The sequence below is a fragment of the Setaria viridis genome, chromosome 2 (assembly GCF_005286985.2).
Source record: "Setaria viridis chromosome 2, Setaria_viridis_v4.0, whole genome shotgun sequence".
In the NCBI taxonomy this organism is placed as follows: domain Eukaryota; kingdom Viridiplantae; phylum Streptophyta; class Magnoliopsida; order Poales; family Poaceae; genus Setaria; species Setaria viridis.
In genome coordinates, this window is record NC_048264.2 from 45,828,888 (window position 1) to 45,849,495 (window position 20,608).

The window sequence follows — 20,608 nt, forward strand, 5'->3', positions numbered from 1 at the left end:
GTGCAAAGCGTTCGTTAGAAGGCTAGAAGCTGCTCGTTAACCGTTATCGAGCTGGGTGGCGCCTGGGGCCATGGCCCGTTGCGGGCTTGCAGACTCGCAGCTAACGGGCGTATTTTTTTTTTAAAATCAAAGAGTTGTTGATTATATTAAAAAGAAGGTACATATTGGTCAAAATAATAAACGGAAGAAAGAACAGCACGAGCAAATTGGTTGGGACATCAACACATGCTCAACTCAACTCAACTATCGGTCGGGTTGGGACATCGACACGATCCGCAACAACTCTGGTCGGCCAGATTAGGACATCGACACAAGCCGCACAACATCACTCCACTCAACTCAGACTCAGCCATACTAGCCGGTCATCTCCAGTTGCCACTCCACCCAAACACCATCCCTGCAATATCCATACCATTGCCACCACCACTTGCTACTTCTTTTTTGTATTTTCACTTTTTTGAAAAAGAAAGAAAAATGAGAAAGGGAAGAGATACCCTGCCACAGCCGAGCGACGAATGCTGAAACACCACGCTAAAAAATGCCCGATGTCACCTTCAGGAAGGACACGACGCTAGAAGCACCGACGACAGCGGCCCAAGAAGGGTTGGATTTTCATCTATGAGACGGTGAGATTAGAGAGGATGCCTCCAATAAGGAAGCAGTGCCCTCAGACGTCGCCATCCAGACTTTTGCCTTAACCTCAACCGGCCTACCCACGAGGAAGCGGTTAGAGCCTAACTGACCTGACGGACCGACGGTGCAAAGAAGGGGCTGATAATGTTAGCTACACCACCATGACGCTGCTAATGCACCTCCGCTTGGCCGCAGCCAGCAGCACCACAGTGTCGTTGACATGCACCCGAGCAAGCCGCTACCGGCCACGCCACCACGACACCGCCAATGCACATCCGCAAAGACCTTGCAAACGACGGCAGGGACACAAGGCACCTTGTAGCAGCCCCTGGTGCTGCACCGTCGCTGCCAAAGCCCCGGGCCGCGAGCCACTCCGTCGGGTTGATTTCGTCGACAGCGACGCACTACCTACCGCGGCAAGCCACCCGCACCTCGCAGCCGGCGCGCCGGCAGCCGCCATAGCCAGGCCTCGAGCACCCTCACGCCGCAAGACGTGACGGAGGAAAAGCCGCCCGCCTAGGCTGCCCGTGACCCCTCTTGTAGCAGAGAGAGTCGACTGGCAGCCGGCGAGCTGCGCCAAGATCTGACGTTCAGCCGCTAGGACCAGGTCGCCAACGCTGCGCTGAGGGGGGGGGCGGACACCCACCGGCGCTGCTGCCTTGTCCACGCCGTTGACAGAGAAGCCATCATTGCCTATCACCGGGAACGCCCGGGAAACGCCGGTAGAGCGCAGATCCGAATGCCCTCCGCGCGGATCTGGGCATCTCCTACATGGATCTGGCCGCCGGCCATGCCCATGGCGCTACAACAAGAAGAGAGGAGGGGGAGGAAGGAGGGGTTGGGAGAGGAGGAAAAGGAGGGTGACGAGCTGATGGCCCCGCCGCTGCCCTCCTCGCTACTCGCCGGGCTTCCGGTAGGCAACTCTAGCGGTGGCGAGGGTAGTGAGAGTGAGAGGCGGAGGGGGGGGGCGAGGCGGGTGTTCGGGGAGCCGCCCATGTCGCCCAGCGAGATGACGCGGGGGCGAATCTCTCTATCCTCTTAGTATAAAAAAGGTTCATGGGACCTAACACTGTAACGCACACTATTTTGTCAATATTTATGAGCCTATTTGGAGCACAAAACGCTCATAGTTTACATTACAAGAATGACCTTTTTCACACAATTATTGAAATCCCCACTTGTCAAACAAGGGTGATTTTCTCCCATGACATGACTCACGAGCAAGCTGCAAGTGCAGTTGCGCACGTCCATAGCGCCCACGTGCTGACACTTGACGCCTGAGAATAACCCCGACCCGTTAAAATGCTTGGGAAAAAATGAGCAAAAATGGTAGGGACGGACAAACGAAACGAACAGTGGTGGAGGAAACAAAGCCACAGAATCACGCACGGTACCAACCAAAACGGAACGGTGGCCGACTGGCCGTAACACATCATCACCCAAAGAAAAAAGGTTCCTAAAAAAACAGGAAATAATTTAAAAAAAAATTGGAGGAGGAGCAACTGGGCAGGCGACGACGGCGACGTGCGGTGGCGGCTGGTCCCAAGCTCGGGGGCGGGCGGGCGCGAGCACCGCACCGATGCCGATGCTCCTCCCACCCCCAACTACTACCTTCCCTCCCTCCCTCTCCCTCCTCCCCCAATCCGCCCCACTCGCAACCCCGCTCCCTCACCCTCTGCTCCTAGCTAGTCCTAGCGGCGATGTCGTCGCCGCCGCCGCCGCCCGACGACGGCGAGGGGAGCGACGGCAACACCGGGAGGTCGTTGAGCTACGGGGAGGCGGAGTACTGGGACGCGCGGTACGTCGAGGAGGGCGGCGCGCCGTACGACTGGTACCAGCGCTACGACGCGCTCCGCCCCTTCGTCCGCCGCTTCGCGCCGCCGGCGTCCCGGCTACTCATGATTGGATGCGGCTCCGCTCGTACGCAATCCAGCTCCTCCCTCTCTGCTGCTATCCTATCGGTCGCGGTTAATTCATTGCTGGCTGCTTCAGGAAATTGTTGCACTTGGTTGGTAGTAGGACTGCACGAACAGAGTGGAGTTACCGTTGGTTGCTTCGCTTTCGAATTCCCATCTTCCCGAAAGTAGAAAGCTTGTGTCCTTTTGTTCTTCTTCTTTTGCTCATGCATATATAGCTGGGAATGGATGGTGGTTCTCTGTACTTGTACCTGCCTGCGTACGCAGAGTTTGCACCGATAGAATAGAAATCGTTGTTTGGGTTTGGCCACGCAGTAGGTTGTGGAAAAGTGTCCTGGTGATTTGGCTGCGCTTCTTTTTGTATCTTTGCTTACATATCATTACGACAACCAGACAAGGTCATTCTCTCCCCCAGTTCTTTTTTAGCAAGTCATTCTCAGTTAGCCCACGTGTTAGCATTGGTGATAGGTCACTGCCCTTGATATGTTGCTTGCTTTGAATGGAATCTTGTTGCTACGAGCTGCTCTACGGCAAGGCCACTTGTTATGTACTCCCTCCGTCCCAAATTACTATTCATTTTGGTTTTTCTAGATACAAAACTTTTGCTATGTATCTAGAAAAGCCAAAACGAATAGTAATTTGGGACGGAGGGAGTACTAAAATAGTGAATGACCCATGTCTATGGGACTGAAGCATTGTTTCTTCTATTTTTCTTGTGTTAAGTGCAGAGTCACTCATCTACAACCAATACCTTGGATGGATAATTTGTTTTTTAGGATAGTATATAGCTCTACAATTGAGATTAGCTTAATCAACTCTTATCAGGGTAGTTCTGCAGGAACGAGTTTGTTTTCTTCTTGCCGAGATATGCCCCAACAATCTGGAAGCAGTTTTTTCCCCTTAACTACATTCTCTGTCCAAATTAACTAATTCTGATTTCCCTTTCTTGCGCTGCTGTCTGTAGTTATGTCAGAGGACATGGTCAGTGATGGTTATTTGGAGATCGTGAACATTGACATTTCTTCGGTTGTGATTGAGATGATGAGGAAGAAATATTTCAACATTCCGCAGCTGCAATGTATCCTTGCATGATTATCATTTTCCCTGTTGGTTGAAGATGCTATCTGCCTTCAATTGATATCCTTATGACCTGCAGACCTGCGCATGGATGTCAGAGATATGAGTATGTTTCCTGATGAATCGTTTGATTGTGCAATTGATAAAGGTATGCATTCTTCTGTGGTGTTATATTTCTGGCAATTGCAGGCATTCATTTGCAGTTTCACTTAATTAACTTTTTTTTACGTTCTTAGGTACCCTGGACTCATTGATGGTAAGTATGTTAACATAAGTCACTGTGTCCTTTTGCTTATTTCTGGACTTCTTCAACATTGAGGTCTTGCTCCTTTCATAGTGTGGTGTGGATGCTCCTCTCAGTGCAGCTCAGATGGTTTCGGAAGTGGACAGGTTTTTTAGTGTCTTGCTGCTCCTCTGAAGTATCACTCTGCAGTCTCATCTGCACCAAGATATCTCGTTAATTTCAACATTCCTTCAGCCTTATCAGTTGTACTTTGCTTGCAGGCTTCTTAGACCAGGAGGTGTCTTTATTTTGGTAAGCACTGTACATTTGCTCTGAGTAGTGCTGTTGAGGACGATTTCAGGGCTGAATTCTAGATTATTTTCCATTCCTCTTCTTAAGATATGTATATACACAGTCCAGCCTCAACAGTTGTTAATATGTTAAAACCTTGATATATATTCTGATCAACTTTCATGCCTGAACTTATAGATAACATATGGTGATCCATCAGTGCGAGTTCCTCATTTGAATCAACCAGCATGCAATTGGAAAATTGTACTTTACATTCTACGTACGTATGAATCTTAACTCGAGTTTTTACCCTTTTGCTTTGCAGATATATTCTCAGAGTGACAGTAACTTTTGTGTATCATGGCAATTTTCCTTTTCCTTTTGTATTGTGGTACAATGCTTAGGAGAAGGCTTCAATTATTTTTTCCCTGCATAATGCAATTAAGAACTGAGTTGTTTTTTCTGTTTGCTCATGAACATTCTGTCCCGTTACATGAAGTTACTAACATGCGTAATTCATTTCATCAAATTATGTAGTGTTACAAGAGTTATAGAAGAACAATTGCCAATTTTCCATGTTTTTATTTTATCTACTAAGGTGCTTTGGACCCAAGTAGTAGATTGGTGTTCCTGTATCAGCCACACACCTTTATTCCCCCATGTAATATTCTTCTCATAGAACAATATCTTTTTTTAGGAAAGAAAATCACTACGGATTTGCTTCTGTTAGTTCCCTTTCTGTGGTGCAACATTTAGTATTTTGATTCTGAATTACTGGTCCATGCTACCCCATATTGTGTTTCGGAAGAGGATAAATATTAGCAATTTAGCATGACCAATCAAAACAGATGTCTGTGTAAATCCCTGCTGGGTAAAGAAAACAGTACTTATATGTTGGCATCATCATTGCTGTTTTAATGTATTGCAGCAAGACCTGGGTTCACTGGAAAGATAAGGAGGCAAGTACTGGATCCTGTTCCACTGACGGAGAGGGGTAGGCTCCCTGATGGATTTGTTCCAGAGGATCCTGACTCCCATTATGTCTATGTCTGCGAAAAGATGCAAGGATTGACAGGTGCAGGTTCCCCAACAGTAAACCACATAGAGAGCCAAGGGGAAGAATAAACTGTAGGCTGATTCATGCCACAAGATTTGTGGATTAGTGTGATTTATACATGATCAGATGACGCGATGTTGCCACCATTGTTATGGCCATCCAAATATAGAAAGCGTGCCATTGCATGCCTGTAACCGATCTTGGGAGAATCAGGAAGTCAGTGATGTATGTGCAACCACTGTTTTCTTCTCTCTCATTTTTGTATCGTCTTGAAAAGCACAGCAGAATCGTTTGGTAGTTTCGAGGGAGAAAATTTGTTATTGGAGAAAGGAATTGGCCTTTTTCTAGGAATACTCTATTTGTTTCTGTTGAAGTAAAATCATTGTTTCTGCAAGAACTGCTTTCCCTGATGCCGACTGTGGTTTCTGTGACTTAGCCATTCTGCACTGCTCTTTAATATATTATCTCCTGGCAGTAGCAGTACATATGCTCCATAAATTTCATCCTGTGATCGATATCTGTAACACATGGAAGCTTTGCAGCATAAATTTCTGCTGGTTACTTTTCAGATTTTATAGGTTTCATTCGTGTACAGATTTCTCTATGTGACTATATAATTTACCTTTGCAGACCTGCAGTTACATGATCTATGAGGTGCGTATATTTCTATTCTCTAACTTGGTTCGCTTTCGCTTTCTTCTCATGTGCTGAATGAAATGGATACATATTGTGATGCTGCTGATGCACTCTGTATACTTCCGAGTTCCAAATGCTAAGACTCTTCGCATTTCTTGCAGTCAGGGAGACTTTTGCCTGCAAGGAAACTCTGAACAAGCACAAGTGCTCTCTTCGGCTGGTAGCTGGGTACCTCATGGCCGGCTCCTCTCACGGTTGCCAGGCTGAGGCTGCCCTTCTCCTTGCCCTTGTACTGCACGACGTAGCCACCCACCTCTCCAGAACCCTGGGTTCAGAAGATTGAAAAGATCACCACAAAAGCTATTTCGCATGATACCTAAACTCCAAAAAAAAAGTTTTCAGATTCGTCGAAAGCATCGTCGGAGTATTTCCACGCCCTTCTTCATGAACTGAGTGATTCTTCACTTTTATTACCTAGCTACAGATGGTTTGTGTTGCTTTTGTGTTTATGTTTGCTGCTTGTTGCAGTGAAAGGGTGAGGGAAGCGATGAGCAGAGTATGAGGGTGTGAGCACCTGAGTGCTGCTGAACCATGGCCTCCATTTAGCAGCGACTGGGAGCTGGAGCTGGTTGACAGAGTATCTGCTGGAAGTGACCGGCACTCTCCCATCGGTGTCACCACTGCAAAAACATCAGTGAGTCGTGCTGAATTGTTGCATCAGTGAAACTGAAGCATCTGAAAGCTGTTTGTGCCTACCTGTAGACCCAGACTCTGATGTCGTTCTTCAGGAGCTCCTGTATGATAGGCAGGACCGTTGTGGCGCTGTCAGTCCACCGTCTCAAGACGTCACTGAAAAAGAGCAATATATTTTTAAAAAAAATATATATAAACGCCACGAGTTGAAGAATGAAGATAATGTTTTAATCTGATTTATCTGTTCTAGATGACTGCGTTTGCACATGGGCCCAATAATTTCTTGCAGGCAGGATGGGCAGGAAGCAAGTGGATCAATCATCATGGACTTCCAAGATCCATGTGTATTGCTGAAAGAATTAAGATGGATGTGGAGTACACTGCTCCATGTATACAAAAGAATCGAAATCCCAAAGAACATGGGGGAAATGCTGTTCGTCATGTGCGTTGGATCACGGCATGGATTTATGGACGAATGAAAGACATGCAGGTGTTGATGTCAAATCAAATCTTGCTAGGAATCCTGAAGGTCAAATCTGAAACTCTAAACTAGTGACCATGCAATCCTCGCCTCCACATTTGCTAACCATATAAAATTTCTCCGAAGCAATCTCTACAGGGAGGCGATTTCTGCACGCCTGGCCAACTCACTCGAACAAGTTTCGCAGTAGGTGAAAGTTTGAAGGGTTTTGAGCGTGCAACCACCTACAACCTTTTTGCGCTGTTCCCGTGCTACACCTACCTCATTATCATACTGCTACGGCCAAAAATCTAGCAAATTATTCATGATGGACGAGAGTAATTTTTCGGCGCACGCATGTGTGTGGCACGCACCTAATTCCTATCATGGATGCCATAATCCAGCTCAAGGAATCCGGTGTGCATTTCGTGTAGCGTAAGCCAGGGCTTGTCCGAACGAATGAATGATTGACTCCAAGGTTGTGCAGGAATTAGCATCGGAAAAAAAATATCTCCAGCAGTGGAGATGTCGTTTCGATCGATGGCGCCAATCATACGCATGTGCCGGGCCTAGCTGTTGTGATTTGTGAACTTGAGATCGTCCGGACCACTTCGATGGTCTCGTTGTATTTTTTTTCCCGACCAAGTCATGCGTAGTAAAACTAATAGTGAGAGGTAGAGTGGTAGTAAATTTTAGAAGAAGAAAAAAAAAATACTCGGAGGGAGCGTGTGTGTACGGCCGGCCGGGTGTACCTGCATGCCGACCAGGGGTGGTCGAGGCGGGTGACGTTGGCGTGGAGCGCCCTCTGCACGTCCGGGTCGTTGAGGTAGGCCTCCACGTAATAATCCGTGCACGGATCAAAGCTCTCGATCTGCAGCCAGCCACATTATATGTGTACTCCATCACGTAAGATCCAAGCCACACGTCATTATTAATTAGTACTACTAGCTAGCTCAATTAATCAACCATGATTAGCTCAGCACATCGTAATCATACCGACGGGGTGATCGGCGGCGTGACGAGTCCGGCGGACTCGCAGTTGGGCGCGTAGATGTTGTAGATGTCGATGTCCTGCAGCGCCTCGTCGGCCTCCGTCGTCGCCGCGTCGCACTTGTCCGAGTCCGTCCCGCCGGCGCTGAAGTTGCAGTACCTCCTGATGCCCTCCGCCGCCTCGTCGGAGATAAGCGCGTGCGTCCAGAAGAAGTCGTACATGCCCATGGTGTCCGTCCCGTCGTTGATCACCGCGTTCCCAATCTTTCACCATCACACGCACATCCGTCAGTAACTATTCATCGTCCCACTCGACCCGACACGACACGCCAATCAATTGGTGGTTGGTGTCGATGCACGGTAATATATCTGACGCGCTTCGCACTGCATACCATGATGCCTTTGAGGTTGATGGGCGAGGAGGCCTTGCCGGCGGTGGCGGCGTGGCGGAGGATGGCGTGGGCGAGCTGGGGGACGTAGTGGCCGGCGTAGCTCTCGCCGGCGAGGTAGAACTCGCGGCCCTTGTACTCGGGGAACCTCTCCATCCAGTTGAGCAGGAACAGGAGCGCGTCGTCGGCGGTCTTGTTGTCGCCGCTCCGGCCGTAGTCCGCCGTCGTGTTGGAGTAGGAGAACCCCACCCCGGCGGGGCTCTCCAGGAACAGCACGTTCGCCGCCTCGTTCCACGCGTAGGGGTTCCGGTACAGCGTCCTCCCGTCGCTCTTCACGCGAAACGGGCCAAGCTCCTCCATGGCGCCGTACCCCAGCGACGAGCACCCGGGCCCGCCGTTGAGCCACAGGAGGAGCGGAGCCCTGGACGACGCCGACGCGCCGCCGCCGGCCTCGGCGAGGTAGTAGAACAGCGCGCGCCCCGCCGCCGCGTCCACCGTCACGTACCCGGCGTACTGCGCGAAGTCCACGCCGTCGGGCTGCCCCGGCAGCCGGTCCACGCGGTCGTCCTCCTTGCGCCCCACGGCCGGCGGGGAAGACGGCGACGACGCGTGCCGCTGCGCTCTGTCCGTCGCCGTTGACGGCGACGCGACCGCCAGCGACGACTCGGCCTGCTGCCACGACTGGCGCGCGGACGCCGGCGACCCGCGGAGCCGGTTCAGGTAGTCGCCCTGCCGCAGCCGGGGCTTGGTGGCGGCGGCCGCGCCGGGGAGCAGCAGCGCGAGGCAGAGCGCCGCTGCCAGCGGCAGCGCTGTGCTGGTGGTGGTCCTCATGGCGCGTGCTCTGCTCTGTCCGGTGGTTACGGAGCTGGACGAGGACGAGCACGTCGCACCGTAGGGCGCCTGGTATATATAGGCATGGATGGACTGCGAGCTGAAAGCCTGAAACCTTCGCCTTTTTTCTTTTTCTGAATGAAGGATGGGTTGCTGAATTGGATGTGGGGCGCCAAATGACAGGCAGGAATTGGTGGCAGGATTCCCCATTTCAACCAAGAGGATCGCCCACTAGGCACGTAGTAGTATGATGATTGTGCGTGTGCCTCTGTCCCTGTCCCAATGCAATGCAGTGAGGGCTTGTGCTCGTGTTACTGTCCAGTGTCCATTGCTACTCTGCTCTTACCTGGAAAGGAAAAGGGTAACCTGGCAAGAACTATTACCAGGTGTCACCGAGCTGTTGGGTTTTGATTTGGTCCATGGGATGAATTGGTGAGCAGACAGTTCTTCAGTCAGATTTTACTGATACAGGTAAATAAGTTGTTCGTCGATAATTTTGATCAAGGAACATCTTCAGTGGTTTTATCAGTGGAACTACCGTGGAATTTCCTCTTGGTAGACTATGATATGATTTTGATTGATGAGGATTGGAAGTGTGAAGGAAACGACATCAGCATAAACTTAACACTGAAGGTTCAAACTAACACTGGAAAAATGCTGCCTAGTAGCTCTAGATGATATTTTTTTCTGAAAGGAAAGCCCTAGATGATATCCAATCAGTAGTTGACACGAAATCAAAAGGAGAACCTTCAGTTGTTATTTTTTTCGAAACACGCAGGAGTTCTACCCCGCATGTATTAATAGAGGAGGATGAGAATTGTCAGTTGTTTGTCTCTCATGTCAACATATGGGGTGACAACTGAGGAACTTTGCGTTTTGCTTAGTTATGGATTAGTTCCAACATTTTCTTCAGACATGTCTCTGTCAAAATTATTTACTTGATACGGCAACGGCATGAGTTCTTTTTTTTTTGGCAAGAAAGATGGCAATGAATTCACAATCAATAAAGCAATGCGTTGAATCATTAACATCTAGAAGTTGATTTTTCAAGATACAAAGAAGATCAGACGTGATATTTGGGCAAAACCACCCACAGTTCTTGAGGAATACACCTCAGACAGCGGATTTCTTTTCTTTTCTTTTTTTTTTTTTGGGGGGGGGGGGGGTCTAGTGTGGGGAGGCAGGTAGTGGAAAGTATCTTTTGGCCTCTAGATTCTGACTGCTCCAGCCTCCAGCTATGGTATCCATAATCTGGTTAGGCAAGTACACAATTAAGTACTAGCAATTACCACGTGATTGAGAGCTAAGCTTGGTCAGCATTTTAGGGCCTTCCACTAGAAAAAGGCCTGCCACTTTTACAATTTGAGATTAAACTTCTTAAAGCATGTTGGTCGTCCCTTTCAATGGATATCCCGCGTATACGCAGTACGCATTCCATATCACTCTTTTCATTCAAAAAAGTTGGTGTCATGGAGAATTGCCAATGACCACCTTTGCAGTTTGATATTTTGCTATATAGTACATCATTACAAATATTTATCATATGAAAATAATATGTGTAAACCATTTTAATTAATAATACTGGGGTATTAGATTTTTATTTGAATTTCAATACCTAAGCATTTTATGGGCTCCTATCCTTGGTTTATATATATTTACCATTGCTTTTTTTTTGTAATATTTACACTCAAACCACCAGTGTGTAAAACTTGTTATATTTATGCCAATGTCGTAATTTTAGTGTCATAACTTGTTCGATACATGCCACCCGATCATGGTACGGTAATGGCATAAACGGAACAAATTTTAATTGTATGAGTCCAGATCTTATAAAAGCACTAGCAAATATGAATGCAGTAATTAACACCATGGCATGAATTCAATTGTCCCTATGTTTTGTTAACTCATACATTGACCATCGTTAAGCACAATTTAACACCTAAATTAAGGTATTGGAGGCATCTAAAACGCTCAGTTGAGATTATCTTTTGTCCGTATACTTTTTTTTAATACGGTTTCAGCTTCAAAGTAATGTCACAAGGACCATGTCGTCCATGCCCCAATAAAAACATCATTGTTACCGTATGGTGGCTGTTGCTCGCATATCCACTTTGTTACCAAGTGCTTATCGTGCATATCCATGGACCATGCTAGGTTCCATATGCTGATAGGCGTGGCCCATCCAAAAAAACAAACTGCCAAAATTGGGGTCTGCATTGTAGATAGCTCCTGCCCGGTTGTTACTTTTTTTTTTAAAAAAAATAGATATCGAGAGGGCGTCGGGAACCGAGGAGAAGTGAACAAGTGTATGGCTTCGTTACAAATGAAACGATAAGTGTAACAAATAAGATGCAGATAAGATGCCTCAGTGTTTGTACAAGTCCATGCGATTTCGTGGGTGCAAACAGAACTCCATGCAAAAAAAAAATTATCGATGAAGAAAACCATCCTGATGTGGAGGTTTCCTGGAAAAATGCAAAACCACACGTACATGTGATCATATAATTTATCTCAACCTTTAATTTATCTCCATCCAACCATTGAACCACTATCTCCCATGTACTTCTCACCTAACCATGATCTGTCTCGCCATTGGTTCAAAAATGAATATCTTGGATAAATCATGTGGTCACATGTATATGTGAAAAATCCATGCTCGGGATCTCTAGCTTGAAACTCTGAATCCATCCATCGATGCATTTCATGCATGCATATACGTTACAGTCCTAGTCAGCAAATCAAAAGGAGCCTTTTTACAGTGCCTGGATAAAGTTCCAGTCAGCACGATGGAAATGATGGATGCAGTTTAAGTAAATGAAGATCCTGAAGGTGCGGCGGCGTGAGTCACGTACGCGGACAAATGCGTCCCATTTGGAGTGGATTCCCTATTCGCAAATCGCAAATGCGACAGGGACGCTGCAGTGGCGACCGGTCTGGCCTCAACCCACGTCCAAATCCGGCGGTCGCCGTCGAGTCGTCGTCGACGACGAATGGTGGGCGCGGCGCGGCCGCGCAGGTGTACGCGGGAGTGGGAGCCCGTCGCATCACCGCGCACGAACCGGAGCGGATTGTGCAATCAGAGGGAGAAGCAGAATGATGCTGCTGGCTGCCCAGGCCATTCGAGCCGACTAGGCCATAGTATGCACGAATCCATCCATTTACCGTTGAATTTGGCACCATTGCTATTGTGTTGGTGAGGTCCATTTGCATCCAATAACTTTTACTCGCTTTGGTACAAAAATTATTCATGCTCCTTTACTCAGAGTTAGAGTTGGAGTCGAGAAGGAGATTACAGAACAAGGGCTAGACCAAATCCTTTGTCTTCCCTGAGCTAGCTATAGCTGATAGCCTGATAGTGCCATCAGCCTAACTGTAGTGCACATTAGATTAGACTGGATGTGCAGACTGGAAATCTTGACTGATTGAGATAATGTCGTTGCCATTATCTCTTAAGCGTCTGGCCGTCGTCGCATCCGCGGCGGCTCTTGGGTCACTTTCAGGTCTAGCTAGTGTTAGTTAGAACTGTAGACTGTAGACTAGCAGTAGTCGCTCACTACTCCTCCAGCCACCACGCTCGGCCGGCGTTCGTCGTCGACGAGCCCAATCATTCTGCTCGGGTCCGATCAATCGAGCCGGCGACCGGTCCACCCGCCTACCGCACGCTTGTCCGCCCGTGCTCGTGCGCGTCCATCGATCGGGACGCGACGGTTGGCCCATGGCCCCCTAGTGTCCCGTGTCCCTTGAGGTGGTGGTGGCGTTATCTGGTCGAAGGATAACGCCTGCGGATTCTGAAAGGCACGGCCGTCGCGCTGGGCGCCAGCTCTTCTTCCTCCTGGCAGACGAGACGGCGGCGATGGACGGACGCCATTGCGGTTCCTGGCAGACGAGACAAGCCTGAATCCGTGTCACTGTTTTCTACTCTCTCTCTCTCTCTCTCTCTCTCTCTCACGCTGTTCTCCGTCAGAATTCTTCGGAGCTGTGGAAGCATTCGACGGCCGTCGTGTGTAAAGCTGTTGCCTCGGCGGCCTTGTCCGATCAGCTGTCCGTCCCACCCACTGACATTGGAAGATTCCTGCAGCCTGAACTTTATGGTTGTTATGGTCGTTACCAGAAGCAGCTAGCATCGATCTCTTTTCGAGGCACGAGGGGGGTAGGAGTTAGGCGTATGATTTGCAAGAGGACAGGAGAAACCTTCAAGTTGCTGTTTGTCCGGCGCACGTCGTGATGAGATTTCCTAGAAATCTGTTGAGCTGGTTACTGTAGTAGTGTTGGGACTCGGGACCAGGGGCAGTTAGCTGGTCTGCTGATTCCAGAAATTCAGGTCTCTTCTCAGACCGAACCAAATCCACAGCGAATACTTCTGTTCATTTCTGCAAATCCGACTAGTTTGGCTGAAACCGCCGTTTAGAAATGGAGGAATTCCATCAAGAATTAGAGATATGTGCAGTATTGATACCTCTGTTTTATCTTGCTTTGACCACGAAGGTAACACAGGAAGAGGGTACCTTTCAGGTGCAACAGAACACAGGAACACAGGCGCAGGAAGGGAACGGACAGAGAGGCGTCGAGAAGTACGCAAAGGCGCGTGGAGAGAAAATATGACCACTGCAACTTGCAACTGTGTTAAAGCGATGTACTTGGACGTGAAACGAGGAATGTACGTTGTCGCTGTGATTGTCAAGCAGAGCATCGAAAGAATAAGTGAACAACAGAAAAGCAAACAGCAAAGGAACGCCCCATGTTGCTGTTGCACCTTATCAAGATTTTATTACGCCACCGATGATGTTTTGAGAATGCCACCTAGCACCCTATTTCGGGTGCCTCCAATTACAAAATGCACTTTTAATGTTGTTTGAAAATAACAAAAATATGAATTAATAGAGCATGCATTCATCTAGATGCTGCATGCAAAAACTGATTCTGAATAAAATATCGTGCAAGTAAAAAAAAATTGAAATCAGCATGTAAATAGTCGCACATGCAACTATTCAGGAGAGGCAATATCTAATTGAGATTGATCTGAAAGATCGACCAATAAGATTGTAAAGAGGAGAAAAGAAAATGACAAAACTGTATGGAGAAGTTGAGGTATATCGGTATATGGACTAGCAGACTGCTGCAACGTCTGTCTGAACTTCACTGATGATGCTACCCATTCATTGCCGGGATGCCGGTGATTGCAATCACCGATGAGAGCCGGGAGGGCAAGCTCCTTGCCGGCGCGGCGCTTGTCAGGGACTACTACGAGTCCACGACCCTAAATACTCTGGGCTTGATCCCAATGCTTAAGCTACTGAGGATTGTCAATGGTGTAATCCACAACGGCAGCTGAAGAATACAAAAAAATGCCAAGGAGGAATTTTCCATATTTCAGGAATATAATTGTATTACACACATTTATGTATGTTATTAAGGGCATACAAAACTGCCAGTAGGTCAATCAGGTACGAATAAATAAAGCCAAAATTGATTGCGAGGAAGTAAAATTCTATCTGCCTCCCGCACGAGGTAGCTGTCATCACTCTAAGGTAGCATGGCTCCATCGAGGAGAACCATTTTCATGGGTAGTGACACTGCCGAGAAACCACGAAGCTCATAGCATGGACATTTGCAAAAGGTTGCCATACACACACCAAGGTGGATGCATGGTGGTCCATCAGTTTGACGAGTATCTCTTCGACAATGCCTCGTAATGTTTCTTTTTTTTTCGAAACGAACCAGCCAGAAGAGCAGCCGATTATATTAAAAATAAGAAGTTCCAGACTAGAAAGATAAAAAAGAAAAATAAAAGGAAATCAAAACAAACTCGTCCAGTTGGATTGGGATATCAACGTGCGTAGACACTCAACTCAACACTGCTAGACCCGACCGGTTGGATTGTAACATCAACACGGCATCATCATTCCACTCACCATGGCGGCACCCACCAACCTCCACGCTTATAATACGCCAAAACCTCCAAAACGTGGCCCGACGTTGACAGGAACCGATAGAAACAGACAACACCAATACCTCGTAATGTTTCCTTCGCTGTAACCAAGAGGAAAGAGAGCAATGGGTGAAGACAGGTGACAGTATAACAACGGTGTGAACAGAAAGATTAGCATGACATATCATGTCATTCTGATGCAGATATATATACCTGTTCGGATACTGATGGCTTCACCTTTGATAGAGCTCGTTCAAAGTGCGACAGCTCAATCAAACAAGATGAACTCATTGATGATGTGCCGTTCTCAAGGAATTCCAATCTCTCTTCCAATGCTGCCATGGCTGCTTCGTTCACCTAACGAAACAAGCATGTCAGTTCCATTTTATTTTTGCCTGTTTTTGAATCACCATTTGATATTCACACAAATGAGTGCTGCAATTAAATCAAATATCTGATTCATAAAGACAGGATGCATTCATCAGCTACCCATTGGCAAAGCCAAAATGACACCACATTCTACAGACAGAAGCTGATTAATGCTCCCACTGGACAGCCCAGTGAAATATTATAGAAATTACCAGTGATGCTAGGTCGGCACCAGGGAGATTGCTGCACTCCTCTCGACGTGCTAGTGCATCCAAATCAACACCTGAGGAGATGGGTTTGCTTCGAGCGTGTGCTTTTAATATTGAAACCCGTTCATCAGGACCAGGTAAAGGTACATAATGTCTCTTCCCAAATCTACCGGGCCGCAAAACAGCATCATCTATCACATCAATTCTGCACCAGAAAAATGGTACAGTTATGGGCCTTCCATTCAGGGATAAATATATAAGCATAGATCTATTAGCCGCTGACCGTTACCTGTTTGTAGCTCCGATAACCTAAACACCTTGACGTTGATCTTCAAGTTCAGTAAGTAACCACAGGTGGAAGAATCAGAATAACATTGATCAGAAAAGCAACAAAAAGGAAAAGAAAATGTGAAAGTATGTGCCAAAATATTCAAACCTGGTTTACGATACGTTCAACAACCCATCCTCCTCTTTCCCTCTCTTTATTGTCAATGCATCTACCTGTCAAATCAAAAGGGTCACTTGAACAACACATACATATAAAAACACAAATTTCCCCCTCTTTCCCTCTCTTTCACCGTCCTGCAGCGCAGTTCATGGGAGCTCCTTTTCTCTCTCTCCTCTCCCTCCCTCTCACAGATCAAGAAGGAGCCGGTGGAGCCACAAATTGTGGCTCCTCCAGCTCTGGCTCCTCTAGCGCTACAGTGCCTGTGTCAGGAAGAATCGGAGTTGGCCGGCGCCCTCCCAAACGCGCCCTCCCAAGTTTGGTGAAACAGATCAATGACTCCTTTTTACTGGATGAAGCAAAAAGCCCGACAGAGATTTCTTGTACCCTTCATGAAGCCACCCCAAGCTTTCTGAGACTTGGGTGGATGGAGGAGGCTATCTTCCGTCATGTGGTGGGCTAATGTCATTAATTTAGCCGATCCAAGGCAAGTTAATCTATTTTATATTTATTATACTAAGATCCTTTTTGCGAAGTGACATACTAATATCCAACCTACATACCCGCCATGAAATTATTTTAAGTTTGCCCAATAAGTGCTCAGTTTTCCTGGCCATGTTAAAAATCCATTTCCATGGACAACATTAGGTTGGCTATAGCTCTGGCCTTCTAGCTATGACAACCATCTGAAGCTCTCCGCAAATTGGAAGCGTGCCAACGTATAATTCTGATATCCTCAACTATGACGGACCAAAGAATGTTATGTTTGTGAAGATGGCCGCAAGCATGATCAATCAGAAATCTGAAGACATACTGTAGTACTGGACTCCTAAACCACGGCGCGAGTGGAAAATGACCATCATTTTGAGACACAAAACGTGGGCAATTTAGTAAGAAGTAAAGCCGAGGATAGAATGCTTTCAGGCTTTCAGCATTGCAGGAAGCATGCTTTCATTTCAGTGGAATACAGCATCTACCTTACAGTAGATGTTTGGGAGAATTTGACTCCATGGTCTAAATGTTACTTCATGCTACGTTTCAAAAAAAATGCTACTTCATCTCCTTGTTTTACATGATGCATCTCAGAACAGAGCATCTAGGTATGCATTGCCCGTACCAGTGCCTTTCACCTGCAACTTGCAAGAAAACATCAAGGGAGGCATTCTCACTTCTGCCTGAGACATGTAGTTTTCCAACAGAGATGTGTGACGCACAGCACCATGGTCAGCGCTTGAACGGCGGTGCGAATACTACCACCGAATTGTGCCCACCAAATCCAAACGAATTGGAGATACCTGCATTTGGGAAAGAGCCAACCAAACGAGTACGCTGAGAGGTAGGGAACTCATCAGCCATCACTACTGCAGAAATTTTAATGTGTATGCATTGTCACTCACCGACGTTTACTTCGTGCCACTGTTTCACATCACGCACCGTGTCAAATTGATCCACTGCCGGGTCAGGATTCTGCACCGTATCACAAGTCTGTTTTACATTTATTCATATGCCAAATTTGAAAAAACATCGAAAACGTGTGCTTACAAATTGGTTTATAGTTGGATGCACCCATCCGGTGGTTATGGCTTTGATGGTGGCAATGGCTTCCAAACCGCCGGCCGCGCCAAGGCAATGCCCTATCATGGACTGCAAGGAGGGAACAGACAAGTTGCATGGAACCATGGCTATTCTGAAGTGAAGTTCCAGAAGAGAAAGGAAATGTATAGAGACTGTCGCAGTGGAAATGACTTGGCAAAATGTACAAGACCCAGCACCTTGGTTGCATTCATCTTGATCTGGGACGTGTCCTTGAAGACTTGCTTCAAAGCCTTCGCTTCTGCCAGGTCCCCAGCACGCGAAGAGGTTGCATGAGCGTTTATGTAGTTCACCTGCACGCACACATGCATCCATCTCCTGGTTTTGTTATCTAGCTTATTAAGAGTTGCCAACGTAATGATGATCGAATTTAGCCCAAGTTCACCAAGTATGAAAACATTCTGGTTATTACCTCCTCCGGTGAGACGCCGGCGTCTTCAAGACTCCGCTTGATACACAGCGAAACAGCACGACCATCTGGCCTCGGGTTGGTCACATGGTGCGCGTCGCAGGTCGCCGCGCCGCCTAGGTACTCGGCGAGGACCGGGGCGCCACGCCTCATGGCATGCTCGAGGCTCTCCATCACCTACCCAAGTTTCTCTCATCAATTTGCATTTGCCCATGCAGCAAATGCAGGGCACAGATTACACTGATGAAGAACACAAGCGTCGACGTGTGTACCAGCACTCCGGCGCCCTCGCCCATGACGAAGCCGTCGCGGTCCCTGTCCCACGGCCGGGACGCCGTCGCGGGGTCGGCGTTCCTCCGCGACAGCGCCCCCAGCGCCGCGAACCCGCCGAGGGCGACCGGGGCGATGGCGGCCTCCACGCCGCCGGCGAGCATGACGTCGGCGCGGCCCAGGCGGATCTGGTCCGCGGCGCTGTGGATGCAGTGGTTGCCCGTGGCGCAGGCCGTCGAGACCGAGTAGTTGGGGCCCAGGAAGCCGATGCCGGCGTCGATGGCGACCAGAGCCGACGCCATGTTGGGTATCGCGAGCGGGACGCTGAAGGGGGAGATTTTGCTCGGCCCCTTGGTCACGAGGCTCTCCACGCCGGCGGAGAACTCCTTGACGCCGCCGATGCCGGAGCCGACGACAACGCCGGCGCGTTCCAGGTCAATCTGCGGGTCGTGTTGCAATGATTAGTTACTAGATGGGATCGGGAAGTGGTTGCTGGCATGCATGGCAAGAGTGCCCGAGGGGTGGGGGCGTGCGCGTGCGGCGTGATCCACCTTGCCCATTGCTCTGGAGCCGAGGGCGAGCCCGGCGGACTCGAGGGCCTTCCTGGCGGCGACGAGGGCGTAGCGCTGGCAGTCGTCGAGGCGGCGGTCGCTCTTGCTGTCGATGTGGCCCTCGGAGGAGAAGCCGCGGATCTGGGCGGCGAAGCGGGTGGTGAACCCGGTGGGGTCGAAGCGGTCGATGTGCCCCGCGCCGCTCTCCCCGGCGAGGAGCCGGTCGTAGAACGCACCCGCGTCGTTGCCGAACACCGACACCACGCCCATCCCCGTGATCACCACGCGCTTCTTCGGGTCGGACTCACGTCGGGGTGCGCGCGCCATAGACACCGAGACGCGGCGAGGCTGAGGCTGTGTGCGTGGGGTCACGTCGGCCGCCGCGACGGCGACGGCGACGGCATCGGAGAGGAGGGTTTGCATGACCGTCGAGGTTTTGTGGGAACGAGGGGGAGCAACGTTTGCGACGAATGGCACAATGCACGAAATGTGATGTTTTTCTTGTTTATTTAATCTTTATTTAGTAACCTTTAGAAACAATCCTTCTGCGATGTCTTTCCTCAAAATTCATGTTATAATTTTGTAAAATGTTTTTAGTATAAAGATTTTTTGTTCAGCTTTTCTATCAATATTTTAGGTAAATTTTCCTCAAAAGGAAAAGATAGGTTTTTTTTACATGAATAGCGCATTTGTTTGTAAGCATTATTAGAAAGTGATACGAGTTCAAAGATCTGTTAATTGGTAGGAATGAGAGTCCAAAGACGACGGCTCTGAATTCTGTTGATGGGTTCATGGTCATAATTCTCATTGAATTCGAGAGCTCCCGTTCATGATATTTTTCACTTCCAAACCACCCGTTCATGATATTTTTCACTTCCAAACCACCCGTTCAAGATATTTTTCACCAGTTGGCTGCTACGGGAGGCATGTTATAAGAACATCATTAGCTCCAATTTTATCTCTTATTCTTTCCTTTTCGCTCCAAGGAGCTGTAACTAAGTAGCAAACGCCCTAGCGGCGATGCGTTGTAGCGATATCGCTGAGCCAAGTTAATAGAAAGCTCTTTTCTGCTTAAAAAAATGTGAAACAGCCAAAAGGCTGGCTTCATAGATATCCACAAGGAATTTTACAATAAACGTAACTACCATCAAAATATTTAAGATCACCGTTGGCAAAACAGACTGTTGACAAGCAAAATACGTTCCTAGAGTATCCAGTGTAGCATGAACTTCTTTCGATTGTTGACAAGCAAAATTCACTCCTAATCAAAAATTCAGTGCAGCATCAACTTCTTTCTTCTGATGACCTTCCCTTGCGACACCTAACAAGCTCCAAACAAAAAAAATAAGTGGTACCCAAGATGTTTTTTTATTGTACTTGAATTAAAAATGGCGGACACATGATAGTACAAATAGACAACCACCAATATATTTTCTCGAACATGAGCTGCTATAGTTGTATTAGAGACCGGCCAATTTCAACCTATTTTTTGTAATTTTAACTTGAATTAGAAAGATGATAGTACAGAGGAAGATGCACAAACTTAAAGTCATACCATTAATGCATACACGAGAAATCAGAAGCGCCTACTTATATAAGAGTATTTCAAATTGGATATAAAATGAGGCTGATTTATC

General features: G+C 47.9%; 3 protein-coding genes across 3 annotated transcripts; 1 reads left to right on the forward strand and 2 right to left on the reverse strand.

The window, feature by feature from the left end:
• Positions 1–2,233: 2,233 nt before the first annotated feature.
• On the forward strand, positions 2,234–5,594 carry LOC117843691 (uncharacterized). Its single transcript, XM_034724356.2, has 8 exons — positions 2,234–2,553; positions 3,514–3,627; positions 3,706–3,774; positions 3,863–3,882; positions 3,964–4,016; positions 4,131–4,161; positions 4,339–4,420; positions 5,069–5,594. The coding sequence occupies exons 1-8, from the start codon at positions 2,334–2,336 to the stop codon at positions 5,263–5,265; spliced, it is 786 nt and encodes a 261-aa protein (XP_034580247.1). The 5' UTR covers positions 2,234–2,333; the 3' UTR covers positions 5,266–5,594.
• Positions 5,595–5,732: 138 nt separating this feature from the next.
• Positions 5,733–9,350, reverse strand: LOC117843689 (serine carboxypeptidase II-3). The gene is made up of 6 exons (XM_034724355.2): positions 8,369–9,350; positions 7,983–8,240; positions 7,739–7,857; positions 6,590–6,682; positions 6,408–6,513; positions 5,733–6,158 (listed from the first exon to the last, which is right to left on the reverse strand). The coding sequence occupies exons 1-6, from the start codon at positions 9,194–9,196 to the stop codon at positions 5,970–5,972; spliced, it is 1,593 nt and encodes a 530-aa protein (XP_034580246.1). The 5' UTR covers positions 9,197–9,350; the 3' UTR covers positions 5,733–5,969.
• A 6,681-nt stretch (positions 9,351–16,031) lies between these two features.
• Positions 16,032–19,459, reverse strand: LOC117845580 (3-oxoacyl-[acyl-carrier-protein] synthase I, chloroplastic). The gene is made up of 7 exons (XM_034726645.2): positions 18,972–19,459; positions 18,423–18,860; positions 18,154–18,327; positions 17,921–18,034; positions 17,691–17,792; positions 17,546–17,615; positions 16,032–17,443 (listed from the first exon to the last, which is right to left on the reverse strand). Exons 1-7 carry the CDS (start codon positions 19,392–19,394, stop codon positions 17,373–17,375), a joined length of 1,392 nt encoding a protein of 463 aa, XP_034582536.1. The 5' UTR covers positions 19,395–19,459; the 3' UTR covers positions 16,032–17,372.
• Between the last annotated feature and the right edge of the window lie 1,149 nt (positions 19,460–20,608).

What these genes read in the sequence shown, in the direction of transcription:
- LOC117843691 (XM_034724356.2), top strand. Translation starts at nt 2,334, where the DNA reads ATGTCGTCGCCGCCGCCGCCGCCCGACGACGGCGAGGGGAGCGACGGC. An exon ending in ATGGTTTCGGAAGTGGACAG is followed by an intron (nt 4,017 to 4,130) that starts GTTTTTTAGTGT and finishes CTTTGCTTGCAG; the next exon opens with GCTTCTTAGACCAGGAGGTG. An exon ending in CAGGAGGTGTCTTTATTTTG is followed by an intron (nt 4,162 to 4,338) that starts GTAAGCACTGTA and finishes CTGAACTTATAG; the next exon opens with ATAACATATGGTGATCCATC.
- LOC117845580 (XM_034726645.2), bottom strand. Translation starts at nt 19,394, where the DNA reads ATGCAAACCCTCCTCTCCGATGCCGTCGCCGTCGCCGTCGCGGCGGCC. An exon ending in GCGAGGGCGCCGGAGTGCTG is followed by an intron (nt 18,328 to 18,422) that starts GTACACACGTCG and finishes AAACTTGGGTAG; the next exon opens with GTGATGGAGAGCCTCGAGCA. An exon ending in ATCCAACTATAAACCAATTT is followed by an intron (nt 17,616 to 17,690) that starts GTAAGCACACGT and finishes GATACGGTGCAG; the next exon opens with AATCCTGACCCGGCAGTGGA.
- LOC117843689 (XM_034724355.2), bottom strand. Translation starts at nt 9,196, where the DNA reads ATGAGGACCACCACCAGCACAGCGCTGCCGCTGGCAGCGGCGCTCTGC. An exon ending in CACCCCTGGTCGGCATGCAG is followed by an intron (nt 6,683 to 7,738) that starts GTACACCCGGCC and finishes GCTCTTTTTCAG; the next exon opens with TGACGTCTTGAGACGGTGGA. An exon ending in CATGGTTCAGCAGCACTCAG is followed by an intron (nt 6,159 to 6,407) that starts GTGCTCACACCC and finishes TTCTGAACCCAG; the next exon opens with GGTTCTGGAGAGGTGGGTGG.